The following is an 18,543-nucleotide window of genomic DNA, read 5'->3' on the forward strand; positions in this document are numbered from 1 at the left end:
GATCAAAGAGACATGATAAGGGAAAGTACTGCGTGATTCTGGGTTTGGGTCCTGGGCTAGAAGGGAAAAGAAGACATTGGGCAGCTAGTGAACTTGAATGGGGTCTGTGGGTTGGATGGTCATGCTCTATCAATGTTAATTTCCTGATTGGGAGGGTTGCACAAAGGTTCTAGAACAGAGTACTTGTTTTGAGGAAATACACAGTGATATACTTAGGGGTGAAATGTCATCATGTCTGCAACTTTGTCTCAGATTGATCAGAAAAGGAATAACAATAATGGGGGGAGGGGTAATAGTAAATGTTAACAACTGCAGAATCTGATTTTAGGAAGCAAGAGAGTTCTTTGTATTCTTCCTGCAACTTTTCTGTATGTTTGCAATTATTTCAAAATAAATTATATTTAAAAAATAAGGCTAAGAACTCTTTCAGGAGAATAAAATTCTTCCTTTTAGCCTACAAACATGCTCAAATCTCTTCCATTCTAAACAAAGCAAAAACAAAACAAAACAAAATAATGAAGCCAGTGGCTACTTGCTGTCCCCACTTCCTCCCTGCTGGGCATCAGGATGTTGAGGAAACACCACTGGGCCTGGTGTCAGGAAGCCTCTGTTGGAAGCTGGCTCTGCCAGTCCCTAACTATGTGACTTTGGCCAAATCGCTTAACCTCTCTGAGTCTCAGTTTCTTCATGATAGTATCTCCCTTATGGAGCTGCCATGGGGGTCAAGGGAGAGAAGGGATATGAAAGCCGGTTATAAGCTATAATGGGTTTGACAAACACTAACTGCAGGCGATCCCTCACTTGAATTCCAGACGATACAGCACTATTGCCTTCACACCCTAGACTGCATCCTCATCTCGGAGCTCAGCCTGCCCTCTTCAGGCCAGTACAGAACTGACCGTAGCCTCTGTCTGATGATACTCTCTGCCCTTGGGCGCCCTTCTTGCCTCTCTCTTGACTTCCTCTTCTCAGCCCTGCCTGGCCGCTCTGCCTGCCTGTCCAGGACAGCTGCTCACTCAGGTCTGTTCCTGGTCCTTTCCTCATCATCCGTTTGTTCTGAAATGTCTCATCTATTCCCATACCTTGGGGGGCACCTCTGTCACTGTGCCAATGATGCCCCTACTCACACCTTTGGCACTGGCTTCTCTGGTCAGCATTCCAACCGCGCAGGCACCTCAAATTCACCTTGGGCAACACTGACTTGCTGCGGCTCCTATGTTCTCTTTCTTATTTAAAACACAACACTCCCCCTAATTACTTGGGCTAGAAATACATAAGTCATTTATTATAATTGTCATTTGCTTATTGAACATCCACTACTTCCAGATACTAGGTGCTCTGCATTCTTGATTTGCTTTTTTCCTTGAAAGACCCCTCTATAGTAGATCCTACTTCATTCCATCTTACAAGGCTGAAATCTAGGGTTCAGAGAGCTTAAATGACTTTTGAGTTCAAGGTTATACAGCTACTAAATAGTGGAACTGGATTTTTGTAATAGGCTTCTCTGACTCCAAAGTTCATTCTGTTAATCTTTTTTTTTTTTTTTTAAGATTTTGTTTATTTAAGAGAGAGAGAGAGAGACAGGCAGCGAGAGAGGGAACACAAGCAGGGGGAGTGGGAGAGGAAGAAGCAGGCTCCCAGCGGAAGAGCCTGACGTGGGGCTCGATCCCAGAACTCCGGGATCACACCCTGAGCCTAAGGCAGACACTTAACGACTGAGCCACTCAGGCGCCCCCATTCTGTTAATCATTATATAACACTGACTTCTTCCTGAATTCCTACATATAATTTCATTGATTCCTTTTAATTTCGTCACTGAAATGTCTCTTGAATCAGTTCTTTTTTTGTTCACTGATGCTACCTTTTTCAGACACAGACCTTGTACATATTTAAATATATGTACATAGTGGTACATTTTTCTAATTATCAATGTGATATACACTGGCTGTTAAGAAAATTCATTACAGGGGCGCCTGGGTGGCACAGCGGTTAAGCGTCTGCCTTTGGCTCAGGGCGTGATCCCGGCGTTATGGGATCGAGCCCCACATCAGGCTCCTCTGCTATGAGCCTGCTTCTTCCTCTCCCACTCCCCCTGCTTGTGTTCCCTCTCTCACTGGCTGTCTCTATCTCTGTCAAATAAATAATATAATAAAATCTTAAAAAAAAAAAAAAGAAAGAAAATTAATTACAGATCTAGATAGTGGAAGTTCCCCAACCCCCGACCTCTTTTTTTAAGTAGGCTCCACGCCCAGCATGGGGTTTGAACTCAGGAACCCAAGATCAAGAGTCACATGCTCCAATGACTGATACAGCCAGGGGCCCCTCCCCAACCCCAGCTTCTAAAGATAACCACATTAAGGTGTAGTATATATTCCTCAATTTTCTTCCTGCGTATATAGAACATATTACACTTTTTAAATGGGATCACATCATACTGAAACTCACCTTTCTTATTCCATATATCAGCACATACAGATCTACCTCATTGTTGTTCTTTTTTTATTCCCCCAGAGAGAAAGAGAGCATGCACTCGTTTGAGCAGGGGAGCTGGGCAGAGAGAGAGAGAGAGAGAGAATCCCAATCACGCTCCGCTTCCAGGACAGAGTCTACGAGGGGCTCGATTACATGGCTCTGAGATCATGACCTGAACCAGAGTCAAACCCTTAACCAACTGAGCCACCCAGGACCCCCATCTTTTTTTTTTCTTTTCTTTTTTCTTTCTTTCTTTTTTTTTTTTAGATTTATTTATTTTAGAAGAGAGAGAGGGAGTACGAGTGCGAGGGGCAGAGGGAGAGGGAGACTCTCCAGCAGACTCTGCCCTAAGCACCATGTGGTGGTGGGGGGCAGGCACGCACACCAGGATCCAAGATCCCGACGTGAGCCAAAGCAAGTGTCCCACGCTTAACCGACTGCGCTTAACCCAGGCACCCTACCCCCTTCTTTTTTTAATTAGGTAAAATCGATACATGTTTTATACAAAGTTCAAAAGGCATAAAGGTGTATATTATGAAAAATAGTCTCCCTTCACCCTTGTTCCCCAGTCACCCACCAGAAATGATGTCACTAGCTTCTTGGGTAGCATTCAGAGGCCTCACTTCTTTGAAGAGCAGCATAGCTGCCCATTGTATGGATGTACCCAAATCCATGAACCAAATTATTCTGGTGTTTCATTAGAGGGGCACTTAGATTGTTTCCGATGCTATTACCCACAGGATCTAAATTCCATGTCAATCTTACCAATTACTTATCACTGTTAACTTTTGTTAGCAATATAGTGTTCCAGATTGTATCGATGCACCATAATTCGTTAATCCATTTCTCTAGTGATGAGAATGTAGGCTTAAATACCGTTTGCCCTGCTCCTAGGGCACTTGTACTACTAAGCACTTCGGCCATTTTGGCCGCAGCGTAGTTCCTTAGGTACTCCTCCCCTGCACTGTGAGCTCCTCAAAAGCAGGGGAAAGTGTTCATATCCGTCTTTGTATCCTCATAGCCTAAACCCCGAATTTGGTCCAGAGTATACACTCACCACGTTTGAGTGCAATAATAATTGAATCACCCGCGCTGAGTTCTGGAATCGAGCGCCGGGAGATGGAGCGAGGGGAAAGCCAAGCCCTTTTGAGCTGTCCCGGCCTCAGAGGGCCCGGAACCTTTTTTAGAAGTCTCATTGTTTCTCAGGGAGGGTTTTAGCCTCAGCGCGTGCCCCGCACAAGCATGGTTGTTACGCACCGGAAGTAGCCTCTTATTTTGCAGGAGTCGGTTTTTCCGCGGGGCGGAAAAGGCCTGTTAGCATGTGTCCCTACAATTTCCAGCCCCTTTTCCTTGCAGGACCCCATGAGTAAGCTGTGGCGGCGCGGGAGCACCTCTGGGGCTATGGAAGCCCCTGAACCCGGTAAGCGCGGGTCGATAAAGCAAGTTAGGCGTTCGCAGAAAAGAGTCCCCTTTTTGCTCTTCCGAGCCTCCGGGGTACTTCGCCACAGGTGGGAAGGAGAAAGGCGGGGCTGTTGTTATGGTAACAGCGTGTACCGCGGGAAGAGTGGAGCCCCTCCGGGGTACTGGGTTCTTCAAGGCTCTCCCTGCCCCGCTCTTGTCGTACACCGTTGACAGGCTCTCCTTACGCAGGGGAAGCGCTGGAATTGAGTCTGGCGGGTGCCCACGGCCATGGAGTGCACAAGAAAAAGCACAAGAAGCACAAGAAAAAACACAAGAAGAAACACCATCAGGAAGAGGAGGCTGGACCAACGCAGCCATCACCTGCTAAGCCCCAACTTAAACTCAAGATCAAACTGGGTGGGCAGGTCCTGGGCACCAAGAGGTGAGGCCAAGGAAGCCAAGGTTTTACTTGGGGAACTTTAGGAGCAGGCAGAGATAGAAGGAGAAGCTGGCTGGGCTTTCCAGTAGACAGAGAATGGACACTGACCTTGGGGCCCAGGTGGAGGCAGAACCCAAGAGGGTGTAGGGGAATGCTGGTTGTAGCTACCAGGCAGGAGGAGAGAACTGCTCAGCTTACACAGTGGTTGCTTCTCTGCAGTGTTCCTACTTTCACTGTGATCCCTGAGGGTCCTCGCTCACCCTCTCCCCTTATGGTTGTGGACAATGAAGAGGAACCTATGGAAGGAGTCCCCCTTGAGCAGTACCGTGCCTGGCTGGGTGAGAAGAATCTGGAATTGGGGAAACTGGGTTTCTCATTATACCTGGTTAAAGGAAGAGGGTTGGTTCTGAGGAGGGTAAGAATTCTGAGTGTCTCATTATTAACTTGGCCAAATTAGGGTTCCCCAACTGAACAATACTTTTAGCTCTCCAACTTTGCTTTCCAGATGAAGACAGTAATCTGTCCCCATCCCCACTTCGGGACCTGTCAGGGGGCTTAGGGGGTCAAGAGGAAGAGGAGGAACAGAGGTGGCTGGATGCCCTGGAGAAGGGGGAGCTCGATGACAATGGAGATCTTAAGAAGGAGATCAATGAGCGGCTGCTCACTGCTCGACAGGTAGGTTGGTTCGTTCTTTGTTCACTGGCTAAATATATATTGAGAACTTCCTATGTCCCAAGAATGTTGCTAGGCAGTGGGGATATCAATGGTGAAAAAAAGGAGAAGGTTTTTCTCTTTTCATGGAGCTGGTATTCTTATGTGTGTGAATGTGTGTGTTGGGGAGAGAGGGGTAAGTAAATAAATAATTTGGAAAAGTACAGTTTATAACCAAAAATAGGGTGATGAAACAAAGTGGTGGGAAGAGACAATATTAGATAGGGAACTAAGGGAAGACCTCTCTGACAAGGTTACATTTCTAGAGGAGCTTTTCAGGCAGAAGACCAGCAGGTGCAAAGATCCTGGGAGTGGAACTTGCCTAGTAGTGGTCAAGGAGAAAAATAAGTGTGATTAAAGCATGGAAGGACTGTATGCAAGAAAGTGATATATTTGATTTATATTTCAGTAGATTACTTTGGCTTCTTAGTAGAGGTAAGGAGTAGAAGCAAGACCTGCCAGGAAGCTATTGAAGTAGTCAGGTGAGAGACGGTGGTGGCTTGAACCACGGTGAAGTTGTGGAGATGGAGGAAATCAGATGGATTCTGGATATTTTTGAAATAGATACTTGTGGGGAGTCAGGGAGTGGGCAGAAAAGAGGAATCAAGGGTAACCCTGAGTTTTGGGCTTGAGCAGTTATCCAATTGATGCTGTCCATGATGAAAAGCTTTTTTTTTTCAGGAGAAACTTTATTCAAATCTTGTGTCAAATTAGAGTACTTCCAAAATCAAACAGAATATTAGTCAGATGTTAAACTAGACAGACAAGGCAAAGCTTCAGAAACAAAACAAAAAATCTGAAGGAGTTACTGCTAACAAAGTCATCCCCCTAAGTAGCATCATATACTTGTCATAAACCTGTAATTTTCTATTTTAATTTAAACACTATATTCAAAAGAAACAAAAAGAGGGTTGTTTGAAATTTGTGTAATGTGTTAGCAAATTGTTTAGCAAAATAAATCCACCTAACCGATTAGAACATAACACATTTAAAGGGAGAAGAAAGATCCTAGATCCATATATGCAGCAACGCCACTATAAATACACTGTATAGTCACCCTGAGATCTATTTTGTTTTCAGTGCGTATCAAAGTTTTCAAAAATGACAGCTTCTAGTGACCACATGCTCTCGATTTGCTCAGATGCTCTGTCGGTCTGGGGTGAGATGCCACTTAAGAGCAGCTTCTGCCACATCTATGGATCCACTGTTAAATCCCTATCACCTCTAGACCCCCTTTCTTCAGTTGTAGTGTCATCCGATGACATGGAGTAAATAAAGATCCTTTCCCACTGTTTGGAATGAGATGAAAAGACTTCAAACAGAAAAACAAACAACACCTCTAGGGAGGTGGTAAACAGAGTTTTGGTACTCAGGGCAGGCAGGAAACATCAATGTTTTTCTTCTTTAGAGTCAAGGATCTAAAGATGAAAGTCTGGAGATCTGGGAAGAGGCAGTACTAAGGCACCTGGAGAGGGTGCTCATTCCACCCCTTCTCTCAAGGCCAGCGCTCCTCAAGACCCTGCTTTCCAGATCCCCACTTTCCCTTCCCCTCGTTTGGGCAGGCCTCCCCTCTCTGACACCACTCGGTCTTTCTCCCCAGCGAGCTCTGCTGCAGAAGGCCCGGAGTCAGCCTTCCCCGATGCTGCCGCTCCCGGTGGCTGGGGGCTGCCCGGCCCCGGCCCTCACCGAGGAGATGCTGCTGAAGCGCGAGGAGAGGGCGCGAAAGAGACGGCTGCAGGCGGCTCGGCGGGCGGAGGAGCACAAGAACCAGACTATCGAGCGTCTCACCAAGACGGCGGCGACCAGCGGGCGGGGAGGCCGAGGGGCGGCGCGGGGGGAACGACGGGGAGGGCGGGCCGTGGCCCCGGCCCCCATGGTGCGCTACAGCAGCGGGGCACAGGGTTCCACCCTTTCCTTCCCACCTGGCGTGCCCGCCCCTGCGCCAGTGTCTCAGCGCCCCTCCCCATCTGGCCCTCCTCCTCGGTGCTCTGTCCCCGGCTGCCCACACCCGCGCCGCTACGCCTGTTCCCGCACCGGCCAGGCGCTCTGCAGCCTTCAGTGCTATCGCATCAACCTGCAGATGCGGCTTGGGGGGCCCGAAGGCCCTGCATCCCCCCTTTTGGCTACTTAAGGCCCTGACCGAACCCGGACTCTGCGCCCTCTCCCCTGCCCCGTTTTCATTATTTTCCCCACCCTATTATTAAATTTCATCTGGTGCCTCGACTTGTACAGAGTTGGGGAAATGGGGTATGGCAGGCCAATGCCCCGTACACACACTTTGTCCTCACGGAAGATTGCGTCGACACCTGGGAAACGGCCACTAGGCCGCAAGAAAACTTGGGCGGACTTTTGGGGACCCCCGAGCCACCAGCCGCCCCGCCTCTTCCAGTGGGATTACCTGGCTTGGTCGGGTCTTCGGCGTCATGCTGGAAAATAGCGCTCAAGCCAATCAGTGGAAACTTTGCTTTTCTGGACGGCCGTTCATTGGTTGGTAATGCAGGGCCCGTTCTGTTGTCCATATTGGCTATTGTCGCTGTCAGTCAGGGCCCCTGGGTCGAACCTTGCCCCACTCTTTGTCTGTGTAAGCTCTTGTTGTCTGGGAGAGTGGCGGAGGCGCTGCTGTAGATTGGTCACTGGCAGAAACCTCTGGTCCGTTCCTATTGGCCCGGACGCCGGCGGGCGTCGCTGATTGGTAGGGCCGAGCAATCTGGGTCCTAGTTGGCAGAGCTCTCCGCGGATGGAAGCTCCGGCCGCGGAGTGATGGTGGCGGCAGGGAAGATGGGCCGGGCAGGGACCATGGCGGTGGCGGCAGAAGTGGCAGGGGCGGGGCGCCTGGCGATAGAGGAGGCTGTGGTCTACAGGGGGCTGTAGGTCGAGGCATGGCTCAGGCCAGCAGCGGGAACGGCAGCGAGGAGGCCTGGGGAGCACTTCGCGTGCCGCAACAGCAGGTATCCCAACTGCTCCAAAAGCCTATCACGACAACCATTTATTTCTCTTTCTCCTCTCCTTGTCCCTTCCTTTTGGGGGGTTGGGGAGGAACTCACGTAGCCAAAGATACTGTGAGGTTCCTAAATCTGTCCCTTCTACTCTTTGTCTAAACTTTGTAACGTAGATGCAGTTGACTTTGCCTGCAGCTTCTTAGACCCCCCCCCCCCCATCCCATGGCTGCAGTGGAAGCTTGCAGTGGCTCTCCAGTGACCAAAGACATAATGAGGCCCAAGGAAGCTCCCTCTTTCTTACAACAGTTATTTGTGATGTTTTTCTGTGTGCCTGTTGTCACAACAGAGTCCGGCAGTGTCTTCTCTTGAGGGAGCAATTTGGAGAAGAGCTGGAACCCAGACTGGTGCCCTGGATGCCATCCTTTATCATCCACAGCAATCCCATCTGGTTGGGAGCACTGCTCTGGGTCTCATACGGCCCTTCCTTTACCCTAGGAAGCCTGAGATCCAGGGGTGGAAAGATCCAGCATGGGGGTGGGGAGGCAGACTGTGGTTGGCAGCGAGGATAATGAAAGCATCTTAGCATTGGAAATTACCTTAAACCCCTTACCCATTGTCTGAGACTTTGAGATAGTTCAGACTGCCCCCTGGCTTCTGCCCAAACACTCCCTTAACAGAAAACATCCTGGGGAGCCAGCCTGAGTGTGAGAGAAGTCTCTGTATGCAGAACTGAAATCTACCTCTTTGTATGTCCACACCTTGCATCTTGTTCTAGACATATTCCTGTTATTCCAAATCGTCTTCCATGTCAACAGCCCTTCAGACATTTGAACACTGAGGAGTGTTCTCTCTCTCACCATCACTCTTCCCCTCCCCACAGATCTTGAGCTCAACTTGGCTCACAGGGTTGGACTGTGTCCCTGCATGCAGAGGGGGTGGGGGTGGACAGTGCCTGGGGCTGGAATCTCCCTTGGTTCTAAGTGCCTCCTTGCTCCCAGCTTCGAGAGCTCTGCCCAGGAGTGAACAACCAGCCCTACCTCTGTGAGAGTGGTCACTGCTGCGGGGAGACAGGCTGCTGCACCTACTACTATGAGCTCTGGTGTGAGTCTCCAAGGGGGCTGATCTCGGGTCCTTCCGCCCACCCTCCCTTGGGCCTCAGAATTCCAACCTTCATGGACCTTTCTCTGCCTGGGAGGTATCTAAGACCCTCCCTCCTCACCCCTTGCAGGGTTCTGGCTGCTCTGGACTGTCCTCATCCTCTTTAGCTGCTGTTGCGCCTTCCGTCATCGACGAGCTAAACTCCGGCTGCAGCAACAGCAGCGCCAGCGTGAGATCAACTTGTTGGCCTACCATGGGGCATGCCATGGGGCTGGCCCTGTCCCTACCGGTTCACTGCTTGACCTTCGTGAGTGGCTTGAGGCTCTGGGCTCACTGCCAGTGGCCCCTCCCAACCCAGAACCCTGAATCATCCCCACGTTCGCTTTTCAGACATTTCAAAGCACACTTTTCCTAATAGCAAAGATACCACTACCCCACCACTAGTTGCCCCACCAACCATGCCATTCTTTCCTGCAGGCCTCCTCAGCGCTTTCAAACCGCCAGCCTATGAGGATGTGGTTCACCGCCCCGGCACACCGCCGCCTCCTTACGCTGCAGCCTCAGGCTGCCCCTTGACTGCTTCCAGTGACCACACCTGCTGCTCCTCTGCTTCTAGCTGCCCTGCCCACTTCGAGGGAACAAATGTGGAAGGTGTTTCCTCCCACCAGAGTGCATCCCCTCATCAGGAGGGTGAGCCTGGGGCAGGGGTGAGCCCTGCCCCCACACCTCCTTCTTGCCGCTATCGCCGCCTGACTGGTGACTCAGGTATTGAGCTCTGCCCTTGTCCTGACTCCAGCGAGGGCGAGCCAGTCAAGGAGGCTAGGGCTAGTGCCACCCCACCAGATCTGGAGGACCCCTGTGTGCTGCCCCTTGATCCTGTACCCCAGGTATCTCCTGTGGGGCTAGTTTCCTGTGAAGGGGACATCCCATAAACAGTTTTGGGAGGGTGGGTGGATTCGTTGCCCACCAGAAACAGCCCCAGGCCCAAATCCTCAAGTTCTCCTTGGCCTCTCCCTGCCGCCTCAAATCTGCCTGCAAGGGGTGGAGTCCTGAGGAGAGTGGCACTGTCTGGGGGACTGTGCTAGCTCTACCCCCAAAAAACATACACAGGAGCCTTTGATCTCATTAAAGAGATGAGAACCAGCTGCTTGTGAATTTGGGTGCAGTAGTGCTCAACTTGCTGCGTTGCACTTGACCTAACTGGATTTGGAGGGGACATGTAATGGCCACTTTCCCACCCTCCTCTGAAGAACAGTAGGCAGCCCTAAGGTCTAGACTGAGCTAAGACCTCTTGGTGAGGCACAGCTGGCAAAAGCAATAGAGTTTGGCATGGTTTCCCAATTTATTTAGAAAAATAGACTCTGAATTCACATTCACCCCAGGGCTATGTGGGATGACAGTAAGGAGACACCTGAGATGAGCTGAGGAGGGTTTGAAGCACTAGTATCTGAGGGCTGGGGCAGAAGCTAGAGATCTTGTCCTTCTATTCCAGAGTGGGGGCCTGGCACCCCTCTCATTCTCCCCCTTCAGTAGTCTTCAGCCATGGCCAGTAGGACAAGACTGGTCCAGCCTTGGAAAGGGCGGCAGCCCATGCCCCGCCCATCCCGGTCACTGTACTGCTCCCAAAGGAAACCTGTGGCCTGATACTGCCGCCACACATTGCCCACCACATTGGCACGGAGCTCACTGTGGAGCTTGGCAGCCCGGGCCTGGTGGGGACCATCCAGACGTCCATAGTGGTAGAGAGCTCCCAAGGCCAGGTAGTTGACATTGAGCCACACAGCACCCCGCCAGTAGGGAGGATCATGCTCTGAATTGCGCTGGCCATAAAAGGGGCTGGAGGCTGCAAGGGAGCGCAAACCAAAGGGGCTCCAGAGATGGCGGCTGTCAGCTAGAACATCTAGCAGGGGCCCAAGGCGGGAGGAGTTGGGGTCCAGCAGCCGCAGCAGCATGGGAAAAAGACTGACGTAGCCCAAGGCATCCACATACTGTAAGCGAGGGTGGGGCCGGCCCACTACCCGCAGCAGCCCCTGAGGGGGCCGAGGCTTCAGCTGCACTGCTCTTGTGTGGTTCCCAAAGTCTGCAAAGACTCCTAGCTCTGGAGCCCAGTGCAGCTCATCCAGGCTCTCTTCTGCCTCCAGTGATGCAGCCAGAGGGTCCAGCTCCGCAGCTGCCTCAGCCTCTCCCAGCTGCTCTGCCAGCCGCACCAGCACACGGGCTCCCAGCGCCACCCAGCACCGAAGGTCCAGGTGCCGCTCATTGGCTGAAGGGTGTGAAGCCCGGGGATAGTCATCCAGCCCCGAAGGCAGTGTCTTAGGGTTCAACAGGGTTGGCAAAGCAGGGTCCCGGCCCCGCCAGCGATAAGATAGCGGCACTGGCCCTGCCTGGCTCTTATGGAGCCAGGAGAACCAGGCACGCAGACGGGGGAAAGCCCTGCGGAGGAAGGCAAAATCAGCAGGGTCACCACCCTCTAGCATGTGGGCTATCGGCAAAAGCAGGGTTGGGGGGTTGGCATGGGCTGCCCTTTGCACCAGGAATTCTGGGGGCACACGGGCTCGGGCCTCATCCCCCAGCACCTGCTCCCGTCCAATCCAGCCATCAGCATTGAGCAGCCCCAGCCAGTGACCTAGGACCTCCCGGGTAAGGCGGGGATCCCACCGCTGGACCACCAGCTGGTGGAAGCCCTCATCCCAAAGAAAGCCTCGTGGGAAGAATGACCGGGAGGGCACTGCTGTGAAAAGAGGGACAGGTGGAAAGAGGGCTGGGTCCACCTTCTGCTCAGACCCCTCAACCCCCATGTCTGCCAACACCAGACCCTGTCCATAGAAGTAGCCAATCCCACCAAGGAGGCCACTGAGGGCAGCCTGACCCAAAGCCTGCTCCTCAGGGCTCAGGCCCTTCTCCTTCAGTTGAAAAGTCTTCTCAAAGTGCTCTCTAAAGGCTTCAGCATGGCTCTCCAGGGCTTGGGTCAGCAGGCTGCCTGCCAGCTGCTCCAGGGGTTGGCTTCCTCCTCCCCGGGCACTGCCTGATTCAAACACCAACTCCACAGAAAAGGGGACTTTAAGTGTCACCTGTTGTATCAAGAATTGCCCTTGTCCCTGTCCTTGCCTACTTGGGCCTTTGTCCTCCCACTTCAGAGATCCTGGCAAGCCGAGGTAGCGTTCAGGGGAAGCCCCTGGTGGCCGGTGCTGAAACCAGCTATTTAGGCGACTCTTCACCATCTCTGTCAGCAAGGGAAGTCCTGGGTTGGAGGACCAGAAGACATTGTAGCTTGAAGGGAAAAAGATAAATAGGGAAAAATCACTCAGGAGAAAATGGTGAGGATTATAAAGAGAAGTAAGAGGAGACTGGGAGTCAGGATGGAAGGGTCTTAGCAATGCAGGGGACATGGAGCCTGGTGAGAAGGGAAATAACTGGTGGAAAGAAGGTAGAGTGGGGGAGATAGAAATCAGGCTAAGTCAGCATCCATACCACCCCTACCATCACCCCTACATGCTCTCTTCCCCCAGTTACCTGCTATACTTGGGGGCAGTGTCCCCTGGATTGGTTGGTGTCATAAGTGTAAAGCGGAAGTCACCAAGTTCACTGGAGTGCCCACTGATGAATTTCAACTGCCCCTTGGCCCCAACCTCTGGCACTAGGACTTCCTTGCCATCTGTCACCACATAGAAGAACAGGGACACCAAAGGTAGGGCAGAGGTACCTGAGGTCTGGGTGACCAAGGAGGACAGAAAAATGCAGCATTAGATTAGCAGTATCTCTTGAAAATTCAGCCTTACCGAAAGGGGCACCATGCAGGAGCAACACGGTAAACATACATCTATGGTGTTAAGGGTCAGGGAGGGTAAGCACCCAGCGAGATGAGGTATAGAACTTTGCACAGGGTTTTCTGGGAAATAATAGAGTGCTTTTGTGTCATGTACTATCCTAAGAATTCTACACATAATTTTCTTTCATTTTTACAATCCTGAGTTAAGTTCTATTTTTATCTCCATTTTGCAGACAACGAAACCATGGCTCATGGATAGTCAATAGAGATGGTCAGACAGACAAACGTTTAAGGCAGGCAGCCAGACTCAGAGCCCCTGCTCTTAACTGCCACATCATACTGCATTTGCTGGCAGCAAAGAAAGGGTGGAGGGAGTCTGGGCTGGGGGAAGGGTGTCCTGAGGCCCTGACCTGAGGCTCTACAGTCACTCTCCAGCTCCAGTCCCCTCCGTGCTGACCCCCAGGCCTCTTGACGAACTCAGTGGTGAGCCTTAAGGCCCCATCCTGGATGTGTTGCCGCCCGAAGGAGAGACCGTCGTGGAACTCCCAGCCATAGGGACCCACGCCGTCCCCCTGCTCACACGTGTGCCTGAGCTTAGGGGTCCCTGGGGTGGCGCCCTGCTGCGCCCACATCAGTCCTGGGGGTAGAATGGCCACGTAAGTCAAAGAGCAGGGGAGCTGTCCCTCTGGGTCTCCGAGAATTTCAGGGCCATCCCTCCTCATAACTCTCCTGAACCACACCCCTGCCCACTCTTGCTCTGGCATGAAGCTGGGGCTCCCACATTAAAAGTCCGCCTGCCTACCCGCCCGCCCCGAGGCCCAGTTACCGGTGAGAAGGGGCTTCGGGCTGCGTGTCTTCATGCCGAAGTAAACATGAGGGCGGTAGGTGCCCCAGAAGAGGTCCGGGGCCACGGCGGGGCTGGAAGAGTCGGGAGGCAGTGCCGGGGGCGCGGAGTGCAGTGTGACCGCCCGCCGCGCACGGTGCCACGCCAGGAGCCAGCACCCTGAGAGGCCCAGGGCCAGAGACAGGACCACGACGCCCAGAGCCGCTCTCCACGCAGAGCCACGGGCCTCGCCGCTCCGTCGTGCGGGGCCGCCCCGAGCAGCCCTTTCAGTTGTCCGCGCTCCGTCTGCCGGCGCTCCGCGGCGCCGCCGCTCGCCCCGAGCCATCCTAGCACGGAGGTCGGCGTTGCGGGAGCTCGGAGAAGCGGCAATGGAGCCCGGGTCCTGCTTGCGCGCGGCGCCCCGGCGGCCACAGACCTGTCAGCCGCACCGGCCGGCCCGCGCCTCCCGCTCCGCTTCCGCCTCCTGCCGGAAGTCCCACCCCGCCACGTCAGATTAAGTCTCTGAGTCCGGACCCGCCGCCAACGGCGTGGCAAAGGGCTGGTTGTCTCCGGCTCTAGGGTTAACGTTTCTTTGGCGTCCCGCGGATTTCACAGGGTAGGAGAAAAAAGTAATCTCACATTGTTTTTTTTTTTTCCCCAAATGACTATATATTAAGAACCTGAGACGCCATCTGAGTGTTTTACATTTAACCGCCCCGATCAGGTGGCTGAAAAGTGGCACAGGAAGCTCAAGTAACTTGGCCCTGGCCACAGAGCCAGGGAGTGGCTAGCTTGGAGCCCAGGTGTATCCGAAACAGACTGGATCACTTTGCCAACTCCCGTGCTTTCTTTCCTACTTAAGTGGAGCGTGCCAGAGTGGACCCAAGAGGAAGCCTGAGATGTGTTCCAACAGTGTCTTTAAGCGACCCTCTGACTTTAGACAAGTCAGATCTCAGTCTAGGATTCTTTATCTAGATGAACCATAATGGATCATAATGGTGGTGCATGCACTTTAAAGAATGCATTTTACTCCCTCTTTTATACAACCCAGAAAGCAAGGAAGCTTAGAGGAAGGATCAAGTATATCCAGGTCAGGGAAGTCTGTAGGGAGGAAGTGGCATCTGCACCTCGGGTAGACTTAGGAGAGTTAACATTACAATTACTGGTGGTTCAGAAAAGCAACTTGGGGGGCGCCTGGGTGGCACAGCGGTTAAGTGTCTGCCTTCGGCTCAGGGCGTGATCCCGGCGTTATGGGATCGAGCCCCACATCAGGCTCCTCTGCTATGAGCCTGCTTCTTCCTCTCTCACTCCCCCTGCTTGTGTTCCCTCTCTCGCTGGCTGTCTCTATCTCTGTCGAATAAATAAATAAAATCTTTAAAAAAAAAAAAGAAAAAAGAAAAGCAGCTTGGATTATTACTTGCTTCTTACCAACAGCTTGGCATAAAAGGTATTTTCATAAAGTACAAGTCCCTATCATCCTTTAAAAAACCCTACTCAGGGGTGCCTGAGTGGCTCGGCCGTTAGGCGTCTGCCTTCACCTTGGGTGGTGGTCCCAGCATCCGGGGATCGAGCCCTGGGTCGGGCTCCCTGCTCCACGGGAAGCCTGCTTCCCCCTATCACACTCCCCTTGCTTGTGTTCCCTCTTTCGCTGTCAAATCAATAAAATATTTAAAAAAATAAAAAAAAACCCTACTCAACACCATTATGCTACTCTAGCTTTTATCATACCTCCCATCCAAACTCACTATATAAAATACTATATGTTGCATGTACACTTTGTTTTGCTATAATCTGATATCTGACGGCCCCCATAGACTTTTTGCTCTTTCAACAATCACCTTCTGACCAATCCCAATAGTCACTCCTGTCTTTCTTGCTACCATTGCATCTAGTTCATATCTCTATTGTAGCACTTACTACATACGTGGGTTTCATTATTCATCTTTGTATGCCAGTACTAATCAAAGTTACAGGTACAAGGTAGATAGTAAATATTTATAAATTCAACACGTTTATTGCACACTGTGTATCAGGCAATATGCAAAGTGCTGGGGACACAGAGAAAACAGCCCCAACCTCAAGTTCACAGTGCCAGCATTCAATCTATGTTTACAGCAATGTTTGAACCATCCCCATTTTTACAGATGAGGAGAGTGGTAAAATCTGGCCAGAGATAACAGCCTGTTAACCATCGAGCTGGAGAACTAAAAATCTAAGCTGTCGGTATCCTTTCGGCTATACCATAAGGCCTCTTAGACAACACGTATTATGCTTCCAGTAATGTTCTAGGCGCTTTACAGATATCAACTCATTTAATCCTCTCAACAGTCCTAGGAGATAGGTATTATTATCCCTGATTTACTAGTGAGGAAACAGGCACTGAGACTAAGTAATTTTTCCACAGTCACAGAGCTACTTAGGGACAATGTTAGGATTTCAACCCCAGGAATTCTGGCTCTTTACTACACCGTACTCCCTCCTGGTAGGTTGTTTTTTGATAGTTTCTTTTTTAAAGGGGGAGGGGGGAAAAACAGCTCTTGAAGATAGCACTCTTTAAAGCAGAGCAGCAGTGTAGCAACGCTGTAGCAAAGTCATGGAAAATGTATCTGGCAAAGGACATAGCAGCCAGTGCTAGAGATCCTTTATTGCCTAGCTAAGCGTTCTCAAGTTCTCTAAACCAGTAGCCATCAACCATTTTTTTCCTACAACCTGTGGTAAGAAATAATTCTACACTGCAACCAAGGAGATAGATAGATAGATAGATAGATAGATAGATAGATAGATAGATAGATATGTATATATACACTTTCTATTTTATTTACATATATTCATGATTATAGGCTAAAAACTTAAATTTCTTGAAAGAATACTTCCCATTCCCTGTGCCATGCCCTCTGATACTTTTTTTCTTTTTTACTTTGTTTTTTAAAGGATGATTTATCCCCCTAAATTGATTTCATGATCCACACTAATGGGTGGTAACCCAGTATGAAAAACACGTTAGGCACAGTGTGACACAAGTAGTAACAGGACATAAAAACAGTGATGTACTTTGAAAGATAAAGTTAAGCAGCAGCAAAAAATGATCAGAAAAAAGGAGACTGGGTGGGAGAATACAATGATAGAGTTAAATGAATGGGAATGGAGAAAACATTTCAGAAGCTTCTGTTTCAGACAGAATATTCTGAACTTACTGACTGGATAGACAAGGAAAGGGAGAAGGCAGAACCAGAGATAATGCTGTGGTTTCCAGCCCCGGTGGCAGAGCAGATGAAGTGCCTTTAAAAGGAATGGGAAATTTAGGGGAAGAGGCAAGTATATGTGTATGTAAGATTGTCAATTCTATTTTGGACAAAGAGTGTTGTGGAATTTGGAGGAAATCGGTAGTATGTAACCTGACTATAGCACAGCAGTTGAGATTAGAGCCAAACAAAAATGTAGGGTTTAATCCGAGAGGGTAGTTCAAGTTATGATAGAGAATAAGATAACCCAGAAATAGAGAAGAAAATGAAGGATGAGAGCACTACACTTTTATGGTTAAAAGGAAAAAGACCCAAGAAGAAGAGAAGTTCCACAAGGGAGTGAATTAAAAGTGGCAGATGCTACTGAGATGGAAAGACCAGGACCGAGAAAAACAGCACTGGATTTGGCTGATAAGAGTTAGAAGTACCTTGAGTGAGTGATGGGAGAAGCCAAATTCAAAAGGGTTAAGCACAGGACGATGGTAAGAAAGTGAAATAAACTCAAGTTTGTCCAGACCCCTATCTGATCGTGTCTCCTTCCAGAAACATTGGTTGTATCAGTAATCAGAGGGTCCTCTCTCTCTCTCTCTCTTTTTTTTTTTTTTTTTGGCGCTTCGTGTCCCTCCAGATGGTGATTCGAGTGATGAAGTCTCTCAAACTCTTCTCAGGTAGGTATCCTAGCAATCCCAAGCTAAAATCTGCTTGTTGGGCTCTTCTGCGCTGTCAGCGCCCGCTACCAGCGCCGGGCTTGTCCCCGCTCCCCGCCGTAGCCCTGGCCTGGATGTGCGAGGCAAAGGCTATGAGCATTTCCTGGGCGGTGAGGTGAGCGCCACGCATAATCAGGCGATGCCCGTCTCCTGGGTAAGAAACAAACGATTCAGGGACCGGGAGGACAGCGGGGCCGGGACTGAGGACGCGCGGGCTGCCTGGCACCCCTCCCGTCCGCCTCCCCACCCGAGCCCACCGAACAGTACGTCCACGCAGGGCTCGGAGCCGTCGTGCCTCACGTCCGCAATCACCGAGCAACTGAGGTTGGTGGAACGGACCTTCTCGCTGCTCACCGCCTGGAGGAAGGTCCTGCGGAGGGAAAACTGCTTGAGCGCCCGGCCGAAGGGGCTAGAGCCCCGGCGGGAGGAAGACGCGGCCCCTTTCCGTCCCCACTCCTTCCCCCTCGTACCTCGTTGACTCCACATTCTTCTCGAAGGGGCAGAATTGAACTCGAACCTGCTTCACAGACCGTAGGCCGAGCCGAGCCAAGGACGCCGCCATGGTGACCTCCGCCCCGGAAGGTCTCGTGCGGCCGGAAGTGTCCTCTACCGCCGCGCTCCCCTCCCTTCCCCTGGCTGCAGCTCTCCGACCCTCCGACTCCCGCGCCAGCGTGCCGTGGTGCCTGCCCCCAGCCGCCCTGGGCGGGCTCCCCAGCCGAGAGGAAGAGGTGCTAGAGCCCCAGCAGGGAGGGAGGTGGTTTCCACACAGGGTATGGAGGGCCCCAAAGTAAGCGGTCAGTAAATACTTATCATTAATAGTCCTCTTGTACCACGGTGAAGACAATAAATAGTGCAAAAACCGTTGCGCCAGGCTCTAATAAGACGTCCCTCTTCTGCAGTCTTTACCCCTTCCCTACGCTGTACGTTGCTGTGCCAGATCTA

At 51.2% G+C, this 18,543-nt stretch overlaps 5 protein-coding genes across 13 annotated transcripts in view; 2 read left to right on the forward strand and 3 right to left on the reverse strand.

The window, feature by feature from the left end:
* Positions 1 to 4,147, reverse strand: part of RTKN (rhotekin) — a 24,909-nt gene extending 20,762 nt beyond the window's left edge. For 3 of the 8 annotated variants that reach the window (XM_045788323.2, XM_087863592.1, XM_045788324.2), the window contains exons 1-2: positions 3,530 to 3,659; positions 2,446 to 2,547 (exon numbers count right to left, since the gene is read on the reverse strand). The gene's annotated coding sequence lies outside the window, so the exon portion shown is untranslated. Of the gene's footprint in view, positions 1 to 2,445; positions 2,548 to 3,529; positions 3,666 to 4,026 lie in introns of those variants that run through there. The other 5 variants (XM_045788331.2, XM_045788322.2, XM_045788332.2 and 2 more) reach the window with 3 other exon arrangements.
* On the forward strand, positions 3,734 to 7,246 carry INO80B (INO80 complex subunit B). Its single transcript, XM_045788337.2, has 5 exons — positions 3,734 to 3,892; positions 4,123 to 4,315; positions 4,532 to 4,650; positions 4,818 to 4,987; positions 6,624 to 7,246. Exons 1-5 carry the CDS (start codon positions 3,835 to 3,837, stop codon positions 7,152 to 7,154), a joined length of 1,071 nt encoding a protein of 356 aa, XP_045644293.1. The 5' UTR covers positions 3,734 to 3,834; the 3' UTR covers positions 7,155 to 7,246.
* Positions 7,247 to 7,382: 136 nt separating this feature from the next.
* Positions 7,383 to 10,203, forward strand: WBP1 (WW domain binding protein 1). Of its 2 annotated transcripts, XM_087863600.1 has the most exons (5): positions 7,383 to 7,971; positions 8,309 to 8,410; positions 8,961 to 9,063; positions 9,191 to 9,367; positions 9,538 to 10,203. In XM_087863600.1, the coding sequence occupies exons 1-5, from the start codon at positions 7,903 to 7,905 to the stop codon at positions 9,990 to 9,992; spliced, it is 906 nt and encodes a 301-aa protein (XP_087719726.1). In that variant the 5' UTR covers positions 7,383 to 7,902; the 3' UTR covers positions 9,993 to 10,203. The 2 variants fall into 2 exon arrangements, with proteins under 2 accessions (XP_087719726.1, XP_045644298.1); XM_045788342.2 differs by lacking the exon at positions 8,309 to 8,410.
* Positions 10,204 to 10,378: 175 nt separating this feature from the next.
* On the reverse strand, positions 10,379 to 14,146 carry MOGS (mannosyl-oligosaccharide glucosidase). Its single transcript, XM_045788320.2, has 4 exons — positions 13,656 to 14,146; positions 13,240 to 13,466; positions 12,574 to 12,770; positions 10,379 to 12,330 (listed from the first exon to the last, which is right to left on the reverse strand). The coding sequence occupies exons 1-4, from the start codon at positions 13,996 to 13,998 to the stop codon at positions 10,587 to 10,589; spliced, it is 2,511 nt and encodes an 836-aa protein (XP_045644276.2). The 5' UTR covers positions 13,999 to 14,146; the 3' UTR covers positions 10,379 to 10,586.
* Positions 14,147 to 15,644: 1,498 nt separating this feature from the next.
* Positions 15,645 to 18,200, reverse strand: MRPL53 (mitochondrial ribosomal protein L53). Its single transcript, XM_045788357.2, has 3 exons — positions 18,072 to 18,200; positions 17,859 to 17,971; positions 15,645 to 17,751 (listed from the first exon to the last, which is right to left on the reverse strand). Exons 1-3 carry the CDS (start codon positions 18,161 to 18,163, stop codon positions 17,618 to 17,620), a joined length of 339 nt encoding a protein of 112 aa, XP_045644313.1. The 5' UTR covers positions 18,164 to 18,200; the 3' UTR covers positions 15,645 to 17,617.
* Between the last annotated feature and the right edge of the window lie 343 nt (positions 18,201 to 18,543).

The sequence above is a fragment of the Ursus americanus genome, chromosome 7, assembly GCF_024610735.1.
Source record: "Ursus americanus isolate L20-20 chromosome 7, mUrsAme1.1.p, whole genome shotgun sequence".
NCBI lineage: Eukaryota > Metazoa > Chordata > Mammalia > Carnivora > Ursidae > Ursus > Ursus americanus.